This window comes from Megalobrama amblycephala, linkage group LG5, assembly GCF_018812025.1.
Source record: "Megalobrama amblycephala isolate DHTTF-2021 linkage group LG5, ASM1881202v1, whole genome shotgun sequence".
In the NCBI taxonomy this organism is placed as follows: domain Eukaryota; kingdom Metazoa; phylum Chordata; class Actinopteri; order Cypriniformes; family Xenocyprididae; genus Megalobrama; species Megalobrama amblycephala.
Window position 1 is genome coordinate 16,751,000 of NC_063048.1, and position 25,710 is coordinate 16,776,709.

Consider the following 25,710-nt stretch of genomic DNA (forward strand, 5'->3'; position numbering starts at 1 on the left):
GGGATGAAAATAACAGCGTTTCGACGACATGGCGACAAACACACTCTACAAACGCAACTCTTGTGTATTCCTGTGGGCGGAGGTTAGTCAAAAACTGTTTTAGTGACGTCATTAAAGAAGGAAGTAGAGGGATGTAGTCCAAACTGGCCGTTCGATGTAGGCGACTTCTGTTAAATAAAATATCTCGCTTGGCATTGAACTTTGAGCTTTAAAATTTTACAGATTTTATTTATACTCTAACAACAACATTACACACTAACTAAAGTTTGAAACATGGGATCACGAAGAACGGGACCTTTAAAAATAGTGTTAAAATATTGTCTTGTTCTCGTGAACCCAATATCGTGTATTGCCTTGTGAGCTAAGTGAACTAAATTAGCTTGTGAGCTAATTTACAGTAATCTTTTTTTTTGGTCAAAAATCCTGGTACAGGATATTTTTAGGAGAGGAAATGTGGAAAGTGAGGTGCAAATGGGAATAGGAAACATTGCGAGCCAAGATTCAAACTTTTGTTGTTTACATAAGCACCACAGCAGTCTGTGTCAGAGTAAATTTGATAATTGCAAAGGAACAGCTATGACTAGGTCAAGGTGTTGGTGTTCAGGATTGGTACCTTGCTGGTGCAGAAGGCTCATCTCTTGCAGAGGTCAGGATGTGCTTGATTATATGCTCCTGAAACACAAAAACAAAAGAACTACTATTAAAGGGGTCACATCATACATATTTTTATTATTTTTTTTTTATTTATATATTTTTCCTCTGAAGTTTAAAGTGCATTTTAAACCTTAAAGGTTTAAAATACACTTTAAACTTCAGAGGAAGCTGAATTTTCAGCATCATTACTCCAGTCTTCAGTGTCACATGACCCTTCAGAAATCATTCTAATATGCTGATTTGGTGCTCAAGAAACATTTCTTATTATTATCAATGTTAAAAACAGTTGTGCTGCTCAATATTTCGTGGAAACTGTGATACATTGCTGAATTAAAGTATTAATTTCCTTAAAAAAGATATATTTTTTGAAAGGGGTCAAAAAAATGACTTTGCCATAACACGTGAACAATTCTGAATGGGTGTCAATGAAAATACAGGATAAATAAAATCCTGTTCAAAGACTTGGCGACATCCTGATACCGATCCTTTTCATTCCATCTAGGGAGAGTCCGATTATACGCCACCCATTTCTTAGCCACATAGACTTTCACATTTGCACGCAGAAACATACACAATACCACACACACTCCCACCAGAGACACAGATGCACAGAGTGAGATAATGCAGACAGACAAACAGATAATGATCAGAACCGCTCACAACAGACACAAAATCTGACATAAAACCAGCAATCTGGCAACTCGGAACATGACATATCCAACCATCTGGAAAAGAAGCATCTGTGAACGCGCGCGCACACACACGCACAAAAAGATCGGGTTAACCACAGCCTTGTCATTCATGGCCTGCTCCTGGTTATCAGATGCCATCATGTGAATTTCTGCATGCGAGTGACGGACGCTTCCCTGCATGGTATTAGATCCTTACTGTCGCACAGAACAACACGGCAACACAATAACAACAGCCCTGTGGAGCTCAGCTCAATGCAGCCTGCATTGCTGATCGCCCATTAGCACATTAGTGCCAGCAGGAACAATTACAGCAGATTTCCCTGCACTCTAAACAACCGTTGGAGTGGCATACATTCAGCCACTTGGATCTACATAAGGGCAGGCAGTGGATCGGAGGTTAAGCGGAGACTACAGATATACGAGCACATTGGAAGCCCTGATTGAAGGTTGGTGGTCCAATATAGCTGCATGAAATGTCAGAGGAAAGACATTTGTCGGAAAGATTCACAAAACTGCGTATCATTTCCCAGACTGATTAGTTGATGTGTTGTCTGAACAACTAGTCAGTATTAAAGTATGTAACTTTGTTAAATGTCAATTTATGATCTGTCCCATTATTGATCATCATTTAAATTAAGGAACAATGAATTGATTAATCGTAAACCTTAATACTGCAAGATGCGTCCACTTCAGTGGCTTAAATAGTCCCTGGCATGACAGAATGTGCAAATGCCACTCAAAATCTTGATGTGATTATGAGCATTTAATAAAATGAAGTGAACGTGCCGTTGTTACATTTGGGATCATATTACTTTAAACAGAGGTTATTGTTGGCTGTATAGTTTCATATCCTGTCATGGAGACCGCTGAATGCGTTTTTTTTTTTTTTTAATGGTAGCCTATCATGTTGCTCGTTGTTATATTGTATTTTAAAACAAACACAATGTTTGCAATTTATCATTATCACCACTTAAAGGGTTAGTTCACCCAAAAATGAAAATTCTGTCATTTATTACTCACCCTCATGCCGTTCCACACCCATAAGACCTTCGTTAATCTTCGGAACACAAATTAAGATATTTTAGTTGAAATCCAATGGCTCCGTGAGGCCTCCATAGGGAGCAATGACACTTCCTCTCTCAAGATCCATAAAGGTACTACAAACATATTTAAATCAGTTCATGTGAGTACAGTGGTTCAATATTAATATTATAAAGTGACGAGAATATTTTTGGAGCGCAAAAAAAAACAAAATAATGATTTATTTAGTGATGGCCGATTTCAAAACACTGCTTCAGGAAGCATCGGAGCACAAATGAATCAGTGTATCGAATCTGCTGTTCGGAGCGCCAAAGTCACGTGATTTCAGCCGTTGGCAGTTTGACACGCAATCTGAATCATGATTCGATACACTGATTCATTTGTGCTCCGAATCTTCCTGAAGCAAGAGTGAAGCCATCACTAAATAAGTCGTTATTTTGTTTTTTTTGGCGCACCAAAAATATTCTCGTTGCTTTATAATATTAATAATGAATCACTGTACTCACATGAATTGATTTAAATATGTTTTTAGTACCTTTATGGATCTTGAGAGAGGAAGTGTCATTGCTCCCTATGGAGGCCTCACGGAGCCATCGGATTTCAACTAAAATATCTTAATTTGTGTTCTGAAGATTAACGAAGGTCTTACGGGTGTGGAACGGCATGAGGGTGAGTAATTCATGACAGAATTTTCATTTTTGGGTGAACTAACCCTTTAAAATAAAATGATCTCAAAGATAACTATGTAGTTTAGGTCAGCATGAAAAAGGCACATCAAATTTATTTGAACAGTACAGTACCCTGGACATGACATGTGGGGGAAAAATTGAAAGCTATCATGGCCACAAATTAAGAATCAACTCCCACAACTTATTAATTTGTTCCCTCATTTTAGTAAATCATGGCCACGTTGTAATAACCTTAGTTTTAATTTGATGAGGGAACAAATTAATGAAACGTGGACTGTGGCCACCAATTAAGTCACATTTGGAACACATTATTAATATATATTTTTTTTATATCTATTTATTTAGCATGCCACTCCATAATAGGAGAATTTCACATCATGTTGTGCTTGTGCGGAAGATATATTTCGCTTTTCTGACCATTTACAAATGTTCTCAGTTGCTTTGGAATATTGAAAGAAAACATGAAGATATGAGACAAGAGATGGGCTCTGCCCTGCTCGTGTCCCACAGCCCTCTGAAAGCACACAGCCTGGTGTATGATGAAATAATTATCTTTGTGAAGAAATTAATCTTGACTTATTAACTAAATTTCTATTGCTATTAAAAATGTAACTTGTACATTGTGAATTATTTGTCCAGCCCTGTTACCCATCACAGCCCTAACAAGGCGCTCGCTTTTTTCCCCTCGTGTGTCTCTTGCACGTTTTGCACACATGAGCCCATGCACCCCAAAACTACGCACCTTGCTTAATTGGCCATCAACAAGTTTTACTGATTAAATTATTATCGACAATTAATCGATCATCGATTAATCGCTAGAATCGCAAATATATTATTTATTTCCATATTATAAAATTATAGAAAGGACAGTGTAGACAAACAGCTGACCTCACAAATGCATCCATGCAACCTGACCTAAGCATTTTTTTTAAATGTAATTCTTTATTGTATTTATATATAAAAAAATACCTTGACATCTGTGAATTTCGTCATGATGATTTCGGCTGTTGTAGGGTGCAGTGCAGGAAGCTCATTGTATAAGTTTGGGAGACACACCAGGGAACCCAACAAGATCTGAGCCTCTACCCGTGGAGCCTGGGAAAAAGATGGAGAGGAGAGAAAGACAAAAGCTACAAAGTTAAAGACAGTGGACGTGACATTTGTGAGCACATCTGCATAGACATTGGCGTGTGTAGGGGCAGTGATGTCTGGGGGCAGTGATGTCTGGAAGCAATTTAGTGGTTTCTCACATTGAGGGACGAGCAGGCGGTTACACGGCTCGCTGCCACGATGAAGTCCAGAATTAGCATGGTGGCTCCCGGCAGTCCAATAGAGAAGAAGCGTGGAGAGCAGTGCTTAATGATGGTGTTCACAATGTCCTGTGAGACAAAGAGGAAGAGGTCAACAAAAGTACAAAGTTTTTAACCCACATGGTCACCAGGTACGAGCAAACACACCTGGTCTTGGTGAAGCAGGCCGCAGTGCATGATGTTGTAGAAGTGCGTGAGGAAGTCAGAGTTGGGTGAAACATCCTGTCTCCTCTTCATGATTTTACAGATGAGCTTGTAGGCGTGGAGTTTTCCCTGCTTATATCGTTCGCCCAACATAGTGGCCTAAACACAGACAGCAAATAAACCTTTATGATCGGATCCTAGATCACAGAGAACTACTTCTATGAAATGTTGGCTTATTTTATTAATCCCATGACTGAAGTTGCAAAGTAATTAAATAGACAAAAACAGAAAGAACAATAGAACGAAAGATACGTTGAATAGATAGAACAACAAATAGAACAGATCGAACGGATAGACAGATTGAACAAACAAACAAATAGCTAGACAGAAAGATAGACAGAATGATAGAACAAAAGATAGGATACAGACAGATAAACAGAACTAACAGAACGAATGATAGATAAACAGAAAGGTAGACAGAATGATAGATAGAATGAACAAATGAACAATAGACAGATAAATAGACAGAAAGATAGACAACAATAGACAGAACAAACAAACAATAGATAGATAGAACGATAGATGTGACGGACAGATCATTAACAGCTGGTCCAAGTGGTAAATACAGTACATCGGGCCGGACATCCAAACGCTTATTCATCGACCTAAAATATAGCTTATCATATGAAACATGTACAGTACAGTCCAAAAGTTTGGAACCACTAAGATTTTTAATGTTTTTAAAAGAAATTTTGTCTGCTCACCAAGGCTACATTTATTTAATTAAAAATACAGTAAAAAACAGTAATATTGTGAAATATTATTACAATTTAAAATAACTGTTTTCTATTTGAATATATTTCACAAAGTAATTTATTCCTGTGATGGCAAAGCTGAATTTTCAGCATCATTACTCCAGTCTCCAGTGTCACATGATCCTTCAGAAATCATTCTAATATGCTGATCTGCTGCTCAAGAAACATTTAATGTGTACAATTGTACAAAATATTTGTGTACAATATTTTTTTTCAGGATTATTTGATGAATAGAAAGTTCAAAAGAACAGTGTTTATCTGAAATCTAATCTTTTGTAACATTATAAATGTCTTTACTGCCACTTTTGATTGATTTAATGCATCCTTGCTGAATAAAAGTATTCATTTCTTTAATTTCTTTTCAAAAAAATAAAAATAAAAATTCTTACTGACCCCAAACTTTTGAACGATAGTGTATAATGCTACAGAAGCTTTGTATTTCAGATAAATGCTGTTCTTTTGAACTTTCTATTCATCAAGGAATCCTGAAAAAAAAGTACACAACTGTTTTCAACATTGAAAATAATCATAAATGTTTATTGAGCAGCAAATCAGCATATTAGAATGATTTCTGAAGGATCATGTGACACTGAAGACTGGAGTAACGACGCTGAAAATTCAGCTTTGCATCACAGGAATAAATTACTTTGTCAAATATATTTAAATAGTACACAGTTATTTTAAACTGTAATAATATTTCACAATATTACTGTTTTTTACTGTATTTTTAATTAAATAAATGTAGCCTTGGTGAGCAGATTTTAAAAACATTAAAAATCTTAGTGGTTCCAAACTTTTGGACTGTACTGCAAGTAGTAGCAACTTTACTTGGCCGCTCACTTTACCGTTAACCTGGAAAAATGTGGGCTATTCAAGTGTTTGTGTGGAGTGTAAAAGCTGAATAGTAACGCGCTCACTGCATGATGGCTAACATGGAGGCGCCGGTGCGATCACTTGCACTTAAAATACTCCATTTTTGGTCATCATACAGATAAGAGTAATACATCTTTTGAATCTGTAAACACTATTTTTATTTGTGTACATTCACGATAACAACAAAACATTGTGCTTTTATAAAATAATTAAAGCAAGCAGGGTGCGATTTCTGCCATCTCTCTGTGAACTTGAGCATGCCGAAAAAAGAAAGAACCGAAACTTTATGTAAACTTGCCTCACAGACATGAAAAATATATAGCCTATGTGCGTCGACTAATGCGGAGATGGGTCAGCATCGTCAACTTCATCACTGCAGCCGAAAATACAGAAAAGACTAGTTTATCAATTAATTATTAAAATGTTAAAGGTCCCGTTCTTCGTGATCCCATGTTTCAAACTTTAGTTAGTGTGTAATGTTGTTGTTAGAGTATAAATAAAATCTGTAAAATTTTAAAGCTCAAAGTTCAATGCCAAGCGAGATATTTTATTTAACAGAAGTCGCCTACATCGAACGGCCAGTTTGGACTACATCCCTCTACTTCCTTCTTTAATGACGTCACTAAAACAGTTTTTTGACTAACCTCCGCCCACAGGAATACACAAGAGTTGCGTTTGTAGAGTGTGTTTGTCGCCATGTCGTCGAAACGCTGTTATTTTCATCCCGCAGTCCAATCACCGGGTCTGATTCCGGCTCAAATTGATAGGGTAAAATTAAAGACATGTTTACAATAACACTGAGCGCATGCATCTCCACGTTATGGTAAGAGGCGTGACTTTTCCGGGCACGGTGCGCTCAGAGCTGTCGAATCACAACACAGGAACCGCTGGCACAATCAGAACTCGTTACGTATTTCTGAAGGAGGGACTTCATAGAACAAGGAAGTCATCAGCCCGTTTTTATGACAGTGGAAACAGCGGTATACAGATAAGTAAATTATGTGAAAAATACTGTGTTTTTTTACACACGAAACATGAACACATGTTATATTGCACACTATAAACACAATCAAAGCTTCAAAAAACCACGAAAAACAGGACCTTTAAAGCAGTCTCCTTGCTGTTTTCCCCCAAAGCATTCATAATCATTACTCCTGCCGGTGCGCTGTGGCAAGCTTTATGTGTGCGCTTGAATTAAGCTATGTAGGCATTAAAGGCTCTTTATTATGATTTATATGTTTACTAATAAACATGCGAATAGTCGACTAATGCTTAAAATGAACGACTACTAGTCGACCAGAAAAATCTTTAGTCGATTATTTTAGAATGATAAAATAATCGATGGATGGATAAAATGCTAAAATAAACGATGGTTGATAGATGGATGGATGGATGAACAAACCAATGATAGATAGATAGATAGATAGATAGATAGATAGATAGATAGATAGATAGATAGATAGATAGATAGATAGATAGATAGATAGATAGATAGAAAATTTGGTAAAAGTTTTTTTTTAAAATTTTTTTTTTTATTGTCAATAGTGTCTTTGCCGTTCAGATAAACAGTAAAGTGGATTTGCTTAAAAAGATAAAATATTGATAAACTCACTTTGAAAAGCCAGGGAGTCAGAATACGCAGAGGTGGAATAAGATCTGGCGGGGGTGGAGACGACTGGTTGTCAAGGGAGATCCCGAGATTGTCTCTGATCTACAGAGACACAAGGACGTTTGTTTTAACTTGAATTTGATTAGTAACTGCACTGTAAATCATCCTTTCAGAGCACCCTGAAGGACTCTGCATGAGAGTGTGTTTGTTCGTGTATGTGTTCACCTTGGCCAGGTTCTGCCAGAGTTCGCAGAGGTAGTCAAAGACCTGTGCGTGGATCTCAGGGTCCTTGATGGAGTTGACATCTCCCAGAATGCCTAGCATTCTCCTCCACATCACTGTGGCGACGTCAGCGTGCCAGCCGGTCAGAGTGCCGCCAGCCATCACGCTACAGTCCTCGGTCGGAAACTCGCTGGTTTCTTAACAGCGCAATCAAGCAGGGTCATTACAAAGATGTCAAAGATTCAACAGATAGTGTACTAGCTTGCACAACTTAGTCAAGTATGTCTGATGAAGGAAAGATCTCTTATCTATGTTCATTACCGAGGTCATCAGGGGTCTGCAGCACAGAGTGGTGCATTTTCTCATCCAGCTGCAGGTCTTTATGCTGGACGTGTTCAGCGGTCAGCGTGGCGGGGGACGGTGTCTGTGATCGGGAACCTCCTAGAGAGTGCATTGGAGATGCGCTCTCAGAACCTGAGGAAATATCAACTGCATCAGCTCTCAGATCTCTAAACATGACATGGCAATATGTTGTAATGCATCACTAAAGGTGATGATACACGGGGCAACTTTTTGAGCAATGTTGCTTAGACACTTTCCCATTGAGAATGAGCAACTAATTTCGATCTAAATTATCCAGATAGAAAATTGTTGCCAATTCTCAATGAGAAAGTGATCAAGCAACATTGTTCGGCAACATTACTCAAAAAGTTGCTCTGTTTATCATCACCTTAACAGTAAAACAGCATATTGAAAAAGTATGACTGATATTAGAGTTTGTTTTTAAATGGGTTTTGTAGCAAGGAATCAGATAGCAGATGCTTTTTCCAAAGAAATGTTCAGAATACTTATCATGGGGAATGTTCATTGGTTAGGCTAGTTTGGATAGTTTGGGATTTACCAAATAACACCCTAGTGTGCCTGAAAATACGCTCAGAGATGCTGTTCATGTGAGTATGGAATGCAATAAAAATGAAAGCAATCTGGGTTAATTGCCCAAGGGAACCACTATTGATGAATTATTTGCCTATTAGAGTACAATGCAGGGTTCCTCAAGTCTTGCCTTGGAGGGCCAATGTACTGCAGAATTTAGCTCCAACTCTGATCAAACTCAACTACGTGTGATTTTCTAAAGATCCTGAAGACATTGATTAGCATGCTCAGGTGTGTTTGATCAGGGTTAGAGCTAAATTATGAAGGAAAGTGGATCTCGTGGGCCAGATTTGAAGATTCCTGTTATAATGCATTTCTCATTGCTGCTTGTCTTCACTGAAATTGAGTTTGTTGAGCAGTTCAAAATCTGTTACTTGCAATGCAACCATCTCAGCAACTGGTTTATTAGGCTGCTAGTGACTTTAAGACCTGTCGCTGCCAAACATGATACAGATCTGACGTGCATTTCATTTTCTCAATACTCTATAAGTTCATTTAAGACGTTATTTAACACATTTAAGACTGCTCTTATGAGGATACTTGACAAAACTGACATTTTGGCCTAATTCTGTGTGATTGTTTGATCAAATTCGAAAGAGAACTCAATATTTCCATGCGTTTGTTTTCCTTTTGAAGTTTAATAATCCAATTAGGCTGTTACGCTTAAAATGATAATTAGATAGTTGCTTACAGTGATGCCAGGAATTCAAACATACAACCTTTCAGTTACCAGCCCACAACACCCTTACATGAGTGTGAGAGAGCGTACCAGTAATGGTGACCGTGTCAGCAGACAGGCCGTGCTGACTGAGGCTGCTGGTCTCGGAGTCGATGTGGAGCGTTGTGAGACTGGAAAGCTCCTGTTCCTCTGCTGTCTGCCCTGCTCCTCCCAAACTATCCTGATCCACAGAGGCCAGAGCGCACGTATCTGGGGGAAAGCTGAAATCTGCACACAAATACATGCATATATATCCAACCTCTCTCCAAGCTTGCCTCTTTCAACTCAAGTTAAACACCTCTGATCCACTTACTTTCAAACTTGCTGTCATACTGAAAAGCATTGAAGGAATCTGATTGGCTGTCAGAACTTATGAGGTCACTTCCACTGGCGCTGGCTGGGGAGGTCCACTCAGAGGGCACACCGGGGTCGTCTGCAGGGCGCGTGGCGTTCTGGCGGTTCAGGAGCTCTGGTAGATCTTTGGGGATCTCTAGACTTCCCGGGCTACTGCCACGCCTTGTCATGCTCTAAAAAGAACATAAGAAAATCATATCTCATATACATATATTAACAGTATTGTATATAAATTAAATTTTCATTTATTAGATATTATATTCGTTTACATATATTTAAATTATTGTATAAATAATTAGCAGAATGCTATGTGTCTCAAACTACATCTTCAAGAACAGAATGAAAAATTGGATTATTTACACAGTAGATGAAATTATGCAGTATTCAGCTGACTTTCCTTACAGTTTGTAGTGCCAAAACCTATTATAAACAGTATATTTTTCTTTATAATTATCAGGGCTGTTCATTTATGCAATCATATAGTGTTATAAATTATATTAAAGGTGCCATCGAACGTTTTTTTACAAGATGTAATATAGGTCTAAGGTGTCCCCTGAATGTGTCTGTGAAGTTTCAGCTCAAAATACCCCATAGATTTTTTTTTAAATAATTTTTTTAACTGCCTATTTTGGGGCATAATTGCTCGCGCTCTCCGCCCCCCCCAGAGCTGTCGACTCTATCATTGCATAAAGTTCACACAGCTAATATAACCCTCAAAATGGATCTTTACAAAGTGTTCGTCATGCAACATGTCTAATCGCGTAAGTATGGTATTTATTTGGATGTTTACAGTTGATTCTGAATAAGTTTGATGGTGCTCCGTGGCTAAAGCTAACATTACACACTGTTGGAGAGATTTTTTAAAGAATGAAGTTGTTTATGAATTATACAGACTGCAAGTGCTTAAAAAATGAAAATAACGACAGTCTTGTCTCCGTGAATACAGTAATAAACGATGGTAACTTTAACCACATTTAACAGTACATTAGCAACATGCTAACGAAACATTTAGAAAGACAATTTACAAATATCACTAAAAATATCATGATATCATGGATCATGTCAGTTATTATTGCTCCATCTGCCATTTTTCGCTATTGTCCTTGCTTGCTTACCTAGTCTGATGATTCAGCTGTGCACATCCAGACGTTAATACTGGCTGCCCTTGTCTAATGCCTTTCATAATGTTGGGAACGTGGGCTGGCATATGCAAATATTGGGGCGTTCACCCCAACTGTTACGTAACAGTCAGTGTTATGTTGAGATTCGCCTGTTCTTCGGAGGTCTTTTAAACAAATGAGATTTATATAAGAAAGAGGAAGCAATGGAGTTTGAGACTCATTGTATGTCATTTCCATGTACTGAACTCTTGTTATTCAACTATGCCAAGGTAAATTCAATTTTCAATCCGATGGCACCTTTAAAAATAATGCAACTAAGTTAATTAATGCCACCCAGTAACATGCAAATTTTGTAATTTTCCTACCATATGAGCAGTTCAAGTTTGAAGCACATGCATCAACTACCCCTTAACTAGACTTTAGATGTTTTAGACACTATGCATACTGAATGTGGATATACAGAAGTGTCTCGGGCCCTCAGTCTCTCCTGGATGAACTCGTCCATGAGGTCACTGACATTAGGATTGCTGCTGCCAGCGTCGTTGGACATGGGCCTCATCTTTGGGGTCAGCTCATCTTTATTGGCTAAGACAACAGGTACAGAACGACACATCAGTAATTTTACAGAGACCTCTCAAAAATTGTGAGTGTAAACACAAATGACCTAGTAGAGTGGCATGAACTGGCTGACTTCCTCTGTGGTGGTGTCTGTCTCTGTCTACAGGTACATCTCTTAAAACTAATTATGAATTAGTTTATATGAGTTTGGGGACAGTGAGTAAAAAACAATTTTCTTAAAGGACAACAGTGCCATTAAGTTTTTTTTGTTTTTTTTTTGCTCATGCTTTGACATTAGCATGTTTGATATCTTTTTTTAAATTTTATTTATTTATTGATTTATTTATTTTTTTAAACATAATAGCAACCCGTTCACATTCAATAAATAAAATATATATCATATAAGTCACTTTGGGAGGAAAACATGTATTTACACTACCAGTCAAAGATTTGAGGTTGGTAATATTTTTTTTTATGTTTTTTTCTCTCTCAGTAACACTCTACAATAAGGTTCATTAGTTAACTACATTAGTTAACATGAACTAATAATGAACTGCAATTCTACAGCATTTATTACTCTTTGTTAATTTCAACATTTACTAATACATTATTACATTCAAAAGTTGTATTTGTTAACATTTGTTAATGCACTGTGAACTAACATGAACAATGAATGACAGTAATTTTTATTAACAACCATTAACAAAGATTAATAAATACTGTAACAAATATATTGCTCATGGTTAGTTCATGTTAATTAATACATCATCTAATTTTAACAAATGAACCTTATTGTAAAGTGTTACCGAAGTCTCATGACATAAATAACATTGTGAATTATTAAAATTTAAATGAAGGTTCAAAAGAACAGCATTAAGATCTTTTGTAACATTATAAATGGCTTTTCCGTCACTTTTGATCAAGGTGTCTTTGCCGGATAAAAGAGTTAATTTCTTTAAAAACAAATCTTACTGACCCCAAACTTTTGAATGGAAGTGTATGTTTGTCATATTATGCTAAAAACTTAATCTTGTTTCACCAACATAGTAACAGGATGCTTGAACCTGCATTAAGCATCAACAAGAACATAAATTTGTTTGTGCTGATAAACTGAGTGAATTAAACTCAACACTATTGCCCTTTAAACACAACCAAAATCCTTTGACATTAAACTCATAAAATGCTAAACAAGAACACAGAAATAGAAAACAAAATCTTTAATCGAAGCCAACCACAAAACTGATTCCATCCACTGAAGCAATGCAGTTACTCACAGTTCATGCAGTCCCCAAACAGAGACAGACAGAGAGAGAGACAGAGCAAACCCTGGAAGTTCAAACCTAGGAGTTAGTGAGCCTTTGTGGTGGCTGAGGTTAAAGTGAGATAGCAGTGAGTATATTAGAGGAGCCACCCACAGCAAGAGGAGGCAGCCTTCATCCCAAAGCAAAGGGTTAGGGACCCACAGGTTAAAAACAAATCATACGAACACGACAGCTCTCTTGGTAGGTTGGTGACTTTGGTGATTTTGGGATAATCCTAGAAGTCTTGTTAGTTTAGATTACAAGCTGTGTTTAAGTCATGAATGCCCTGATTAACTAATAGCTTGTGCAACTGAACTGTACACAGGAGGCATTCTAAGAGGTGATGCCTGCTACTACACTATAGACAAGCTGGCAAGCTTTTAACACAAAATAACACAAGCTATAGACTTTAGTTTGGAAAACAGTCCACTTTGAGAGGGATAGTGCTGCCCTCTACTGGCCAAACAAAACAATGCAACTACAGCAACTACTACTGCTTACTGTTAGGGTTTGATCACTCTTAAATGAAAATTCTGCCATCATATACACATCCTTAAGTTCCAAACACTGTATAACTCAAAGGATTATGTACTGCAGAGAGTTCAGAGTGCTTTTTTCCATAATGGGGAACAGTTGAGGTTAATATGAAGAAAAAAAAACCCACACAAGTAGGGGTGTGCAATATATACTGTCTGAGATAATATCATAATTGTTGTTTTGACGATGTGCAAGCTGAAATAATTGAGTGTCACTCACTTTGAAAAAAACATATTATATATATACACACACAGTGGCAAGAAAAAGTTTGTGAACCCCTTGCAGAATCTGTGAAAATGAGAATTATTTTAATAAAATAAGAGGGATAATAAAAAATGCATGTTATTTTTTGTTTAGTACTGTCCTGAGTAAGATATTTTACATAAAAGATGTTTGCATTTAGTTCACAAGACAAAACAATAGCTGAATTTATTAAAATAACCCCATTCATAAGTATGTGAAGCATTGGTTCTCAATACTGTGTGGTTACCTGATGATCCACGACTGTTTTTTTGTTTTGTGATGGTTGTTCATGAGTCCCTTGTTTGTCCTGAGCAGTTAAACTGAGCTCTGTTCTTCAGAAAAATCCTCCAGGTCCTGCAGATTCTTCAGTTTTCAAGCATTTTTGCATATTTGAACCCTTTCCAGCAGTGACTGAATGATTTTGAGATCTGTCTTTTCACACTGAAGACAACTGAGGGACTCAAACTCAACTATTAAAAAAGGTTCAAACATTCACTGATGCTCCAGAAGGAAACACGATGCATTGAGAGTTGGGGGGTGAAAACTTTTGAACAGGATGAAGATGTCACATTTTTTCTTATTTTGTTTAAATATCTTTGTTTTACATTTAGTACTGCCCTTCGGAACCAACAGAAGATACTTGCATGTTTCCCGGAAGAAAAATTAAGTACAATTTACCTTGATCTTCAAATTCAAAAGTTTTCACACCCCAGCTCTTATAATGCATCATGTTTCCTTCTGGAGCATCAGTGAATGTTTGAACCTTTTTTAATAGTTGAGTTTGAGTCCCTCAATTGTCTTCAGTGTGAAAAGACAGATCTCAAAATCATTCAGTCACTGCTGGAAAGGGTTCAAAATTGCAAAAGATGGTGGAAAACTGAAGAATCTGCAGGACCTGGAGGAATTTTCTGAAGAACAGAGGGACTCATGAACAACCATCACAAAACAAATAAACAGTCGTGGATCATCAGGTATCCACACACAGTATTGAGAATCAATGGTTCACATACTTTTGAATGGGGCCATTTTAATAAATTCAGCTATTGTTTTGTCTTGTGAACTAAATGCAAACATCTTTCATGTAAAATATCTTACTCAGGACAGTACTACACAAAAAATAACAAGCATTTTGTATGATCTCTCTTATTTTATTAAAATAATTCTCATTTTCACAGATTCTGCAAGGGGTTCACAAACTTTTTCTTGCCACTGATATAGATATATATATATATATATATATATATATATATATATATATATATATATATATATATATATATATATATATATATATATATGCGTGTGCACACGTGTATTCATGCATCCTCTTAGTTTGAAGTGTCATTTAGCTTTTTACATTTTTACATATTGCAATATTCATATTTGATTGACAACAGCTCTATAGAGCGTTATTATTCAAATTCACTGCTGCAAACTAACCATGGCACAGAATATGAAAGCATGACAGGCCTAAACCAACCAAGGTACCAGCACAAAAATGCATTGTTATTATCAAAATCCAATATCTTGAAATAATCAAGATATTATTTTCTGTCACTACCACACAGCCCTATTGTAGGCTAAGAAAGACTACTACTTTTAAGGTGCTTTTTCGTTATTTTTGAAGCCCCAGTTCCCATTATGGAAACAAACACACAGAAAACAACATGAGTATATAAAAAGGCGCCAGAATTATCATTTTGGGTGCTCTACTCCTTTTAAAATGACATTATTAACATTTATATAGATTAAAATACATAACATTAGGTTATATGAAAGATCATTGTGTTTTTATGAATGTGTCAGTGAGCATGTGTATGTGTGTGCATGTATGTGTGTGAGAGATTGACAGAGGGCGGGGAGGTAGGCATGAGGTCGCATGCAGCATCCAGGGAAGAGGGGAGCAGCGATTAGGTCCCAGAAGCTTGAGGAGGAGGGGAAGCCGTCCCACAGGTGGGTGGCCGTTGGTCTTTTGGGAGTCTTTTTTTTTTTTTTTTTGGAATTGAGCTACTTTGAAAGAAAATACAAAAAGAGGCTTCAATTCAATCCACATTCAGCAAAAATCAAACAGTCACAAGAAAAGAGAGAGAAAAAAAAAAGGAAAATGCACAGGCGCTTTGGTCATATTTTTCTTCCATGATGACATCGAGCCGATCAAGTCCTCACCTGATGTTTTTCTTCCAAAATAGCCCATTACGTGAGTGTACAGGTCCTTCAGGTGGGCCTCAGTGGCGGGCGCTTTGCCTTGACGATGGGGCGACGCCGCCTGGGCCTTGGGTTTGGAGAGAGCGTGGACCATAGACTTATACACACCCAACAGCGCCACCTGCTGCTGCTGTGAGGGACTGCAACCTGACTCCTGAGACCTAGAGCGGGATCCCCGCGGGCGAAGAGTCGGACGGCCGAGTCGGCCACGTCTAGCCCCGCTGATGGAGCCTCTATCGCGCTCAACCGCTTCGCAACAGGTGACCCCCTCCCCCACGCCCTTTGCTGCTGCCCCGCTCGCCCCAACCGAGTGGCTGCTGAAGTGGCCGAGACGGCGAAGTCGGGTCTTCCAGTGTGCCTCTTTGGGGTCCAGAGGGTTGTGAAACTGCACGGACTCTGTGGATGGGCGGAAGCTGACATGGACCCCACTGCTGTGGCATTTTTTGGGGTCAAGATGGGACAGCTTGGGCCTCGGTGCAAACTGGGAAGCCTGCGGACTAAGCTCGCTCTCGCTAGCCCTGTCTGTGGCGTTCTGCCTTTGTAGCTGTGTGATTTTGCTGCTCTCTGCTGGCTGCGTACTATCACTCAAATCCCAGTTGCACTGCTCTAAGCACTCGTAAAAATTCTTCTCACTTTGCTCCATCTCTTTATCCCATTCTAACGCCCAATCCCCACTTCCCTCAAACTGCACCTGCTTGTTATTTGCACCTGCTTCCATTTTCACGTCCTCCTTGCTACAAAACTCCCTAAAAGCGCTGAAGACATCCTCCTCCCCTTCGCCCTCGGTTTGATTGGTCAAGGCCGCGGCCGGACAGGACCAATCGGGGATAAAGGGAGGCTGCTGCCCTGGCATCTGGCAGAGATGGTCATAGATGCTTTCGCCCACCTCCAGGGATGCCTGGCTGTCGGGGGGTTGGTGTGGATCAGTAAGCTGGTATGGGGTTGGGGAACTGTGGGGGGACTCAGAAGTGGTGGTGGTAAAGTGGGAGGAGTGAGAGGGACTGTCAGAGACAGGAAGTGCACCTTTGACCCGTTCTGCGATGAAGGGCTCCATGATGTCAGAGGCGCTGCTGCTGCGGGGAAGAGGGGGCTGCTCCAGCTCACCGGAGGCAGAAAACACCTCGGACGATGGGGTCTCCTCGCTCTGAGAGCAGTGGCGGATCCGCGGTCCGCGCTGAACCATGGGAGGTTCCTCCAGGTCTGAACACGAACAGATATGCAACAATCAGCATTTTTAAGGATGCAAGTGTGTTTATGCATTAATATGGTCAGTAATATCTTAATGACACAAGTTAAGGAACAAGTCGTAAAATTTCAGATACCTAAGAGATGATGGAAGGACCTAGAAAGTATTATCACATTAACTGATCCACGGTGGCCACATTTTACATGCAAAAAAACATGCATGTATATGTAAAACACAATAAAATCAAAATGAAATTTACAACTGAATCTCAAAGGTTAAACTAAATAGATCAGATCACAAGCAAAAAGAAAGGTAATCATGATTACATTTGGACATTTTCGTAAATAATTCAGATAAACATGATGATGAAGAAATGCAGACAAAGGTAAACCATGTAGAGGGCATTTTTTCTCAAAAGTGTGGAAGAGGGATTATATTGAATGAAATGTGATGCAAGAAAGATAATACTGTATATTCACAAAGACAAGGAAAAAAAAACACATGCAGGACTGTTGGCTGAAATGCATACAAAGAAAAAGAAATATGTTTGGGTCATATTGTACCCCAAAATCAAATGAAAGAAAAAAATAGTGTGCGTATACACACACAAGTTAAAATTAACTTGATAAATTTAACTAATATATTTCAATTAATGTACTATAAACAAACAAAAGAACCAAGCATGTCATATTTATTTATCATTAACTTAGATTAATAAATGCTGCAAAAATTACTGTTCATTGTTAGTTCATGACAAGTACTGAATTAACTAATGTTAACAAATTTAATCTTATAGTAAAGTGTTACCAATAATTTTAGAGACAGAGTATATATATATATATATATATATATATATATATATATATATATATATATATATATATATATATATACACACACATATACACACACACACAGTTAGACCTGAGCCAAAAAAAAAAAAAAAAAAAAAAAAAAAGGGAAAAAAGAATATTGACTTCATTTTTTCAGTGATATTTAGGATTTTGTGACTTTTCCAGGCTTGAAAAATTACACTTTTGGAATTCCTTAAATTTCCAAGTTGAAAAAAATAAATAAAGATAAAATAGGTTTCTTCTCTCTTTTTTTTTTTCTTTAAGCAAAATATAACATACTTTTTATTCTTGTAAATTGGGGATAAATGTGACCAAAATCTTTCTTAACATTTGATTAATCTTAACAGAAAGCAACTACATAAGTGCATGAGGCTTTAAAGAAATGAAGAATGAGAAGGGAATCTTCCACATTAAACTAATGAAAAAAACATTCAGGTTTATTACATGAAAACCACTATACACATGCAACAATATAAGTGACAGGATGGTGCTGCTAACTACAGGAAGTGTGCACACATACGTATACATGCACATCCATAGGCCAGGACGCAGTCAGAGGCGAGAGTGCCGATATGGGCGTAGAGGGCTCTACCTGACAGCTCGTCAGCTAGGGGAGTGAGGACAGAATCAGGCAGGAGAGGGTGTACGGGGTGGATCAGGACAGGTGCGCTTTTAGCACTGCGGATAAAGGCTGAGGACAGCAGACTGTCCCCCGTAGAACAACTACGCAGAGCTACAGACCACGCACACACACACCCAGAGAGAAAAAGAGAAGAATGACAACAACACGGACAGAGAAGGGAAATGGGGCAGAGAGAGATAAGGAGTGATGGAGGAACACACAGGAGGCGTTAGGGAAGAGAAAGACATGATGGAGAGAGAGAAAAAGAGAAAGTGATGGCAGAAAGCAGTGAGCATCACAAAGAAGAGGTAAAGAAATGACCCTATCAGTGCATCTTAAATCAGCACTGACTGGTGAACACATGAACATCATGTCTCTGGAAAATCTAGACTGTTAACTTTATAAGAGAAAAATGGCATGTTAAAGATGTTCTATTATGTTCTGGTTTAGTCACATGGCTCTTTTTTTTTTAGCCTAAGGCAGCATTTCTATTTACATACTATACACACTATGGAGTCTGCGAGATTTAGTGTTATTTACTATAAATTTACATGATCATAGGATCAGTGTTGAGAGTAACGCATTACAAGTAATGCGAGTTACGTAATCAGATTACTTTTTTCAAGTTACTAGTAAAGTGAAGCATTATTTTTTAATTTACAACTAAATATCTGAGTTACTTTTTCAAATAAGTAACGCAAGTTACTTTGATTTCCCATTATTTGACTGACAGCTTTCCTGTCCCCATGATGAGAGAAATCGTGAGTAAGTGCCGAAGTGTTGTGTGTAAACATGATGGTTATTGTAGTTCAAATCTCATTTGCACAAAAACAGATTCAGTATTCCACAAAATTAATAAAAACAGTGAAACGCAAACTCAGTATATTACGCGAACCTGCACTTACGTTAAATATACTTTATGTATTTAATCTCACTTTATTAACCAATGCCTTTGCTGCTGACCTTCCATGATCCAATTCAATCATACTAATAAGCAAAAATTATTTTAGTTTTCACAATATCACTATTGATTAATGCAGCCTTGGTGAGAATACGAGACTTCTTTAAAAAACAAAAAAAATCGTACCAACCCCAAGTGTATTAAGTGTACATCAGTGCATGTGCTTTGGGGTAATATTACCCACAATCCCTAGCATTATAGAATAGGAGTTTGTGCATTCGATTTAACTTAAATTGTAGAAAAGCAGCGAGGAATGCAGACCTCACAATGTTAAGTATGAACATGTTAGCAGTAGTAATAATAATGAATTTAGCTAGAAGCTAACTCCTATGCAATAGACGAGTATGTGGTATCAAAAAACGTTTTATGTTATGATGTTATATTACGTTACTATATATATATATATAAAAAAAAGTACTACTGACAAAAGAGTACATACTAAGTATGCAAATTGTGATGCAGTCTAATGGTGCAGTCAAATTTACCACTGTTCGGCGAATTCCTGCAACTGAAATCCAGTCATTTCAACAGGAATCCACGTGATCAGGAATTTCCCATTTTGACCATTAGAAAGTGATATACAGTACAGTCCAAAAGTTTGGAACCACTAAGATTTTTTATGTTTTTAAAAGAAGTTTCGTCTGCTCACCAAGGCTACATTTATTCAATTAAAAATACAGTAAAAAACAGTAATATTGTGAAATATTGTTACAATTTAAAATAACTGTGTACTATTTAAATATATTTGACAAAGTAATTTATTCCTGTGATGCAAAGCTGAATTTTCAGCATCGTTACTCCAGTCTTCAGTGTCACATGATCCTTCAAAAATCATTCTAATATGCTGATTTTCTGCTCAATAAACATTTATGATTATTTTCAATGTTGAAAACAGTTGTGTACTTTTTTTTTCAGGATTCCTTGATGAATAGAAAGTTCAAAAGAACAGCATTTATCTGAAATACAAAGCTTCTGTAGCATTATACACTACCGTTCAAAAGTTTGGGGTCAGTAAGAATTTTTATTTTTTATTTTTTTGAAAAGAAATTAAAGAAATGAATACTTTTATTCAGCAAGGATGCATTAAATCAATCAAAAGTGGCAGTAAAGACATTTATAATGTTACAAAAGATTCGATTTCAGATAAACACTGTTCTTTTGAACTTTCTATTCATCAAATAATCCTGAAAAAAAATATTGTACACAAATATTTTGTACAATTGTACACATTAAATGTTTCTTGAGCAGCAGATCAGCATATTAGAATGATTTCTGAAGGATCATGTGACACTGAAGACTGGAGTAATGATGCTGAAAATTCAGCTTTGCCATCACAGGAATAAATTACTTTGTGAAATATATTCAAATAGAAAACAGTTATTTTAAATTGTAATAATATTTCACAATATTACTGTTTTTTACTGTATTTTTAATTAAATAAATGTAGCCTTGGTGAGCAGACGAAACTTCTTTTAAAAACATTAAAAATCTTAGTGGTTCCAAACTTTTGGACTGTACTGTATCTGTGTGAACTGTGTTTCATACATCTCTCCATTATTTACAACAGACCTTTTTGCCTGCAAAATTTCACTAATGTGACTGCACCTTAATAAAGGACATAATTTAACGCAATCATGTTCTCTTCTTGTAAATATCTTCATCTTTGCTCATCTTTGTCTTTCTGAACTATGGTAACAGAGTAATGCAGATAAAAGCATAAGCAAAGGTTGTACGATTTAAAAGGACCTAAAATAAATTTAAATTGACAGGAAGGGCTTGAAACACACTCACCCACAGTCTTCTGTCTGACAATGCTTCTGGCCTTCTCGATGCCTGGTGAGCCAGCAGTGGTAGCGCTACGCTGTCTCATAGCAGCAGCTTGGCCTGGTGGGTCTCGACTCCAGCCTTTGGAGAAAGACCGATCCACAGTGATTTTCTGGCCTTCGTGGATGCCACCTAGAGGTAGTAGGGACAAATGTGTATGTATATTATACACAGATGAATGATAGTGAAGCTGGTATGTTAAATTAAAGGGGTCATGAACTGTGTTGTTTTATTGTTTTATAATGTTTCCTGGGGTGCACTTATAATGTTAGTATGCTTTTTACATCAAAAATTGTCAATTTAGAAATAAAAGACACTTTTCCTACCCTGATTTTAGACCTTTTATTTGAACACACTGTTTGAAGGGGCGTGTCTGCTGCAAGACTTTAGTGTAACCACACCCACTGCTGTGACTGGCTAACATCTTTGCATATGAAATATTTAAGTATTACTGTCTCGAAAATAGCATATAAAATATGAGCATATAAAGCATTATATGTAGTCTGTGGTATGAAAGGTTGAAGTAAAGAGCATGTAGCCAATCACAGACATGTTGTTGTGCGCATGAAAGCAGTGGTCTCGTCATTGCAACTCAATTTCTGCAAACTAACGAATGCTTTCATCATAACTATCAGTGCAAACGTGATGTAACTAAGAGATTTGTTGAATAAAACGAGAGTCTTGGCACGAGTACAGAACTCAGTAACAGATAAACTCGCGCAGTTTGATTGACAGCTCCACCTATTGTAAAGAGAGCGTTCTTTGATCGCTTTCTATATATATTATTTTCATCCTACTAAAAGAAACAACGTGAAGTTGACCGTTTAGTCAACGGTTTGATTTACTGACACATAGACAAAGAACATCTGACTGTACATGAATCATTAATATCAGATCAAGCATTAGAATTAATGACCCCTTTAAAGGCTTGAGCGTGTTACGCAACTACCTTAGTCTATGTGAAAGTATTCATGTGATTTTGTATTTTTATATAAACTCACCTTTGCCTTTGTGTTTCTTCTGCTTCTGCTCACTGAGTTTGTCCAGGGGCAGTTCGTTCAGGTCCAGGCTGTAAAGGTTGCGTGCTAGTACCTTGGTAAGTGTCTCCATGGTGAGGGACCACTCGGTGACCAGCTCCTCCCAGCATGTGAGAGAGGAGAGTACAGACAGCAGGTCGTCCCACAGCTCCCGAGAGATGTACACGTTCAGATTCCCTTTGATCCAGGCCACAATCAGAGTCTGAACAGGAAGACAGACCACACAGTATGGACTACATCAGACCCTTTGACAGATGAACTAGAAATAATTATTTTTGTATTATTTATACATTATATTAAATTAATATTTTTAAATAGCTTTTATTTTAATTTTAGTTTTAGAAAATCTTTTATATTTAGATCGACCTTTATCGTTATAGTGCTGGCGTGAACGGGCCTTAACACGGACTAGCAAAGAACTGATTTCTACTGACTGTGTGTTCTAACCAAGTTTCCAACAGCAAGTAATTTTTCTGTCCAACTGAAAGTGAAATACTGTGCAAAAAAAAAAAAGCTGCCCATCATAGGTGGTACCTGAAAAATGGCCCCAGCCAAACGTCCTGATAAAGTGTTACTCTTCTTCCCATGAGGCATAATGGATGGAGGCCTCTTCATCACACACTCAGTTACCCTTAGCAACACCAACAAGATCTGTTCCCTGTGACAGACCCAAACACACTCAGGATGAGCCGGACAAGAGCTTGAGCAGATATTCCAAGCAGACGCCTGAAACCAGAGTAATGAAATGTAATGTGTATGCATACCAGGTCTTCTGGTTCATGGTTTCATGCATAACCAGACTGCGGTATATGTTGAGCACACGCTTGCACATGTCAACATGCTCTTCCAGAAGTGACTTCAGCTCATTGGCTGCCTCTAGAAGGAAGACGTTAGAGGAGTTGGTGATGAAAACCTGCAAGGAGAAAGAGATAGTGGGAGAAATGAGATTAGATTTTTTTTTATTATTATTCCACAAACTGAACTCTACTGGTTTGAACCTCACAAAGAGCATTTCATTTCAGTTACAAGTCTACATCTTGAACCCTTAGTTACCTGTACACCTGGACTCACCTGTAGTGTGGCCTGAACACCAGCGTGGACGTTATACTCCAAAACATCGGAATCAGAGTATTTATTCCCAGAACTCCTGCACCAATTAGGGTTTCGATTGTGAACAGACACTGTAAGCCCAATATCCTGCACAAGCAAAATACACATTGACTGGTGAACAATAACAGTACAGTGCTATTGCTATATATTTTTGTTATGCCTGACAACCATTAGGATGTTCAATATTAAAAATGTATGTGGTTTTGCCTGTTTATATATTTAACAAATATAAAAATATAAATATAATATTTAATAGACATATATTTTTATAATAAATAAGTAACTCATACTAAAACTTGAATGGTGTAATATAATATAATATATTATATTATGGGCTGAAATGGCTGAGATTCACCAGGGAGACTTTAGTTGTTCCATTACTGGATGAATCGGCGTTTTTGAACAAATTTCTTGAATGATCAATGACAAATACATTTTTAACAGTCACCTGTCGCCACCTGGTGGTGTAACACTGTAATTGATACAATCTTTATTTGAAACATCAAGTTATTTTCATACATGACAACTGCTCTCTCCGAGTCAGCGGCAGTGCCAACTCAGATCTGAATGTTCACTGTGATCTTGTCAAAGGTTTAATAGACAGAGCCGAATCGCTGTCATTTAGAAGTAAGGTGGTGTAGATGTTTGAATTGAGATCGTGATCTTTTAAGATTAATCATGCTATTTTATTGCGCTTTGTTTTTGTGCTGAATTTGTATTGTTTTCATAGGTTATTGATTAAATAAAAAGTAGAAATCCCTTTATTTACCTAAAAAAAATCTAACCAACTGGAACACTGTCCCCCCTCGAAATTGACTCCCTGGACTCAGTCTCCCCACGTTACCCTCAATTTCCAGGCCTGAATACTATAATATAATATAATATAATATAATATAATATAAAGTGGGTGACTATTTAATACCTAGCCAGACTGATGCCAATAAGTGGATATTAGCCAATACCACCACAGATATATCTGGAACAAAGAATCTAGGGAACAAGCTGTTGTGCAGGCTGACTCAGAGTGTAATAACCGCTTTAGCATTCTTCTGTTGTCAACTTCAGAGACACCTACCTCCTCCTCTTTATCAGTTCTCTGCTCGTGGGCAGAGTCCAGCTGGCCTGTGAATCGGTCTTCCTCTGGCTCTCTCATAAACACAGGCTTATCCTGCTGAGAGATCCACTCTTGATACACCCGCACCACCTTACGCATGGCTGCAGCCTCACACATGGGCAACAGAAACGCCTGCAGAATATAATACACTCACTTATAATCACACACAGAATCAGTGTATATACATAGAGAAATCAGTGACAAAAGATGAGATTCATTAGCTGGCCATCTTTCTTCTTAATGGGTGCAAACTTGACAGTCATCTCCAGTTCCAAAGACCACTTTAACCCTTAAATGCATACCTCGGGTCTTTAGTGACCCGGGACGTCATTCACTACCCTCCTCCTCGTTCATTTTTTAAAGTTAGTCATCAACCTTCTTGGTATTCCTCAATCAATTCATTATAAAGAATATAACAAGAAAAAAATCATAAAATTATAAAAGAATGCCTATTTTTGTATTTATTTTTTGTAAAAATTGTATAGGGTCGCAAACGACCCGAGGTGTGTATGAGAGTACATATATTTTTTTCTGCACAACAATAATTGAATCTTAGATGACAGAATAAGTGCAATTCACCTTTATTCCACAAGGTGGCAATGTCTGAAACACAATGCTGAAGTGACAACTCATTTAGACAGAAAACGAAATAATAAGAGAAACATGAAATGGCTCAGAGATTTACTGCAGAGCAAGTACTGAACACAATCAAATATGACTGTAACTGTCACTGGATGGATCTGGTGAAGCTGTTAGCGATCGAAATATTGATTTTGAAGATGTTGAAAATTATATAGTTTTGAGAATACGTTTGAAATCGCGAATGGGCTCATATTCATGACCTCAAACATAAACTAGCCTATTATTTGCTGAATTTACTGGGAAATGAGCTCTGACAAGGACAGTGATGATGGCATAAAACATCTGCTCAAACCGAGCCCTTTCAAGCTCCAAAAGGTAACAAAATACGATTTATTTTATTC

The 25,710-nt window shown here is 37.5% G+C and overlaps 1 protein-coding gene across 11 annotated transcripts in view; it reads right to left on the reverse strand.

Moving 5' to 3' along the window:
* The window catches only part of ralgapa1 (Ral GTPase activating protein catalytic subunit alpha 1), a 93,151-nt gene that overhangs the window by 45,768 nt on the left and 21,673 nt on the right, over window positions 1-25,710 (reverse strand). For 3 of the 11 annotated variants that reach the window (XM_048190865.1, XM_048190864.1, XM_048190868.1), the window contains exons 11-28: window positions 24,689-24,859; window positions 23,575-23,700; window positions 23,268-23,416; window positions 23,038-23,161; window positions 22,468-22,705; window positions 21,434-21,598; window positions 18,652-18,792; window positions 15,981-17,219; window positions 11,621-11,760; window positions 10,014-10,227; window positions 9,752-9,928; window positions 8,371-8,523; window positions 8,053-8,246; window positions 7,831-7,929; window positions 4,534-4,689; window positions 4,327-4,455; window positions 4,046-4,171; window positions 614-672 (exon numbers count right to left, since the gene is read on the reverse strand). In XM_048190865.1, the coding sequence (XP_048046822.1) occupies window positions 614-672; window positions 4,046-4,171; window positions 4,327-4,455; window positions 4,534-4,689; window positions 7,831-7,929; window positions 8,053-8,246; window positions 8,371-8,523; window positions 9,752-9,928; window positions 10,014-10,227; window positions 11,621-11,760; window positions 15,981-17,219; window positions 18,652-18,792; window positions 21,434-21,598; window positions 22,468-22,705; window positions 23,038-23,161; window positions 23,268-23,416; window positions 23,575-23,700; window positions 24,689-24,859 (3,800 nt within the window). The remainder of the gene's footprint in view (window positions 1-613; window positions 673-4,045; window positions 4,172-4,326; window positions 4,456-4,533; window positions 4,690-7,830; window positions 7,930-8,052; window positions 8,247-8,370; window positions 8,524-9,751; window positions 9,929-10,013; window positions 10,228-11,620; window positions 11,761-15,980; window positions 17,220-18,651; window positions 18,793-21,433; window positions 21,599-22,467; window positions 22,706-23,037; window positions 23,162-23,267; window positions 23,417-23,574; window positions 23,701-24,688; window positions 24,860-25,710) is intronic. The other 8 variants (XM_048190866.1, XM_048190874.1, XM_048190872.1 and 5 more) reach the window with 6 other exon arrangements.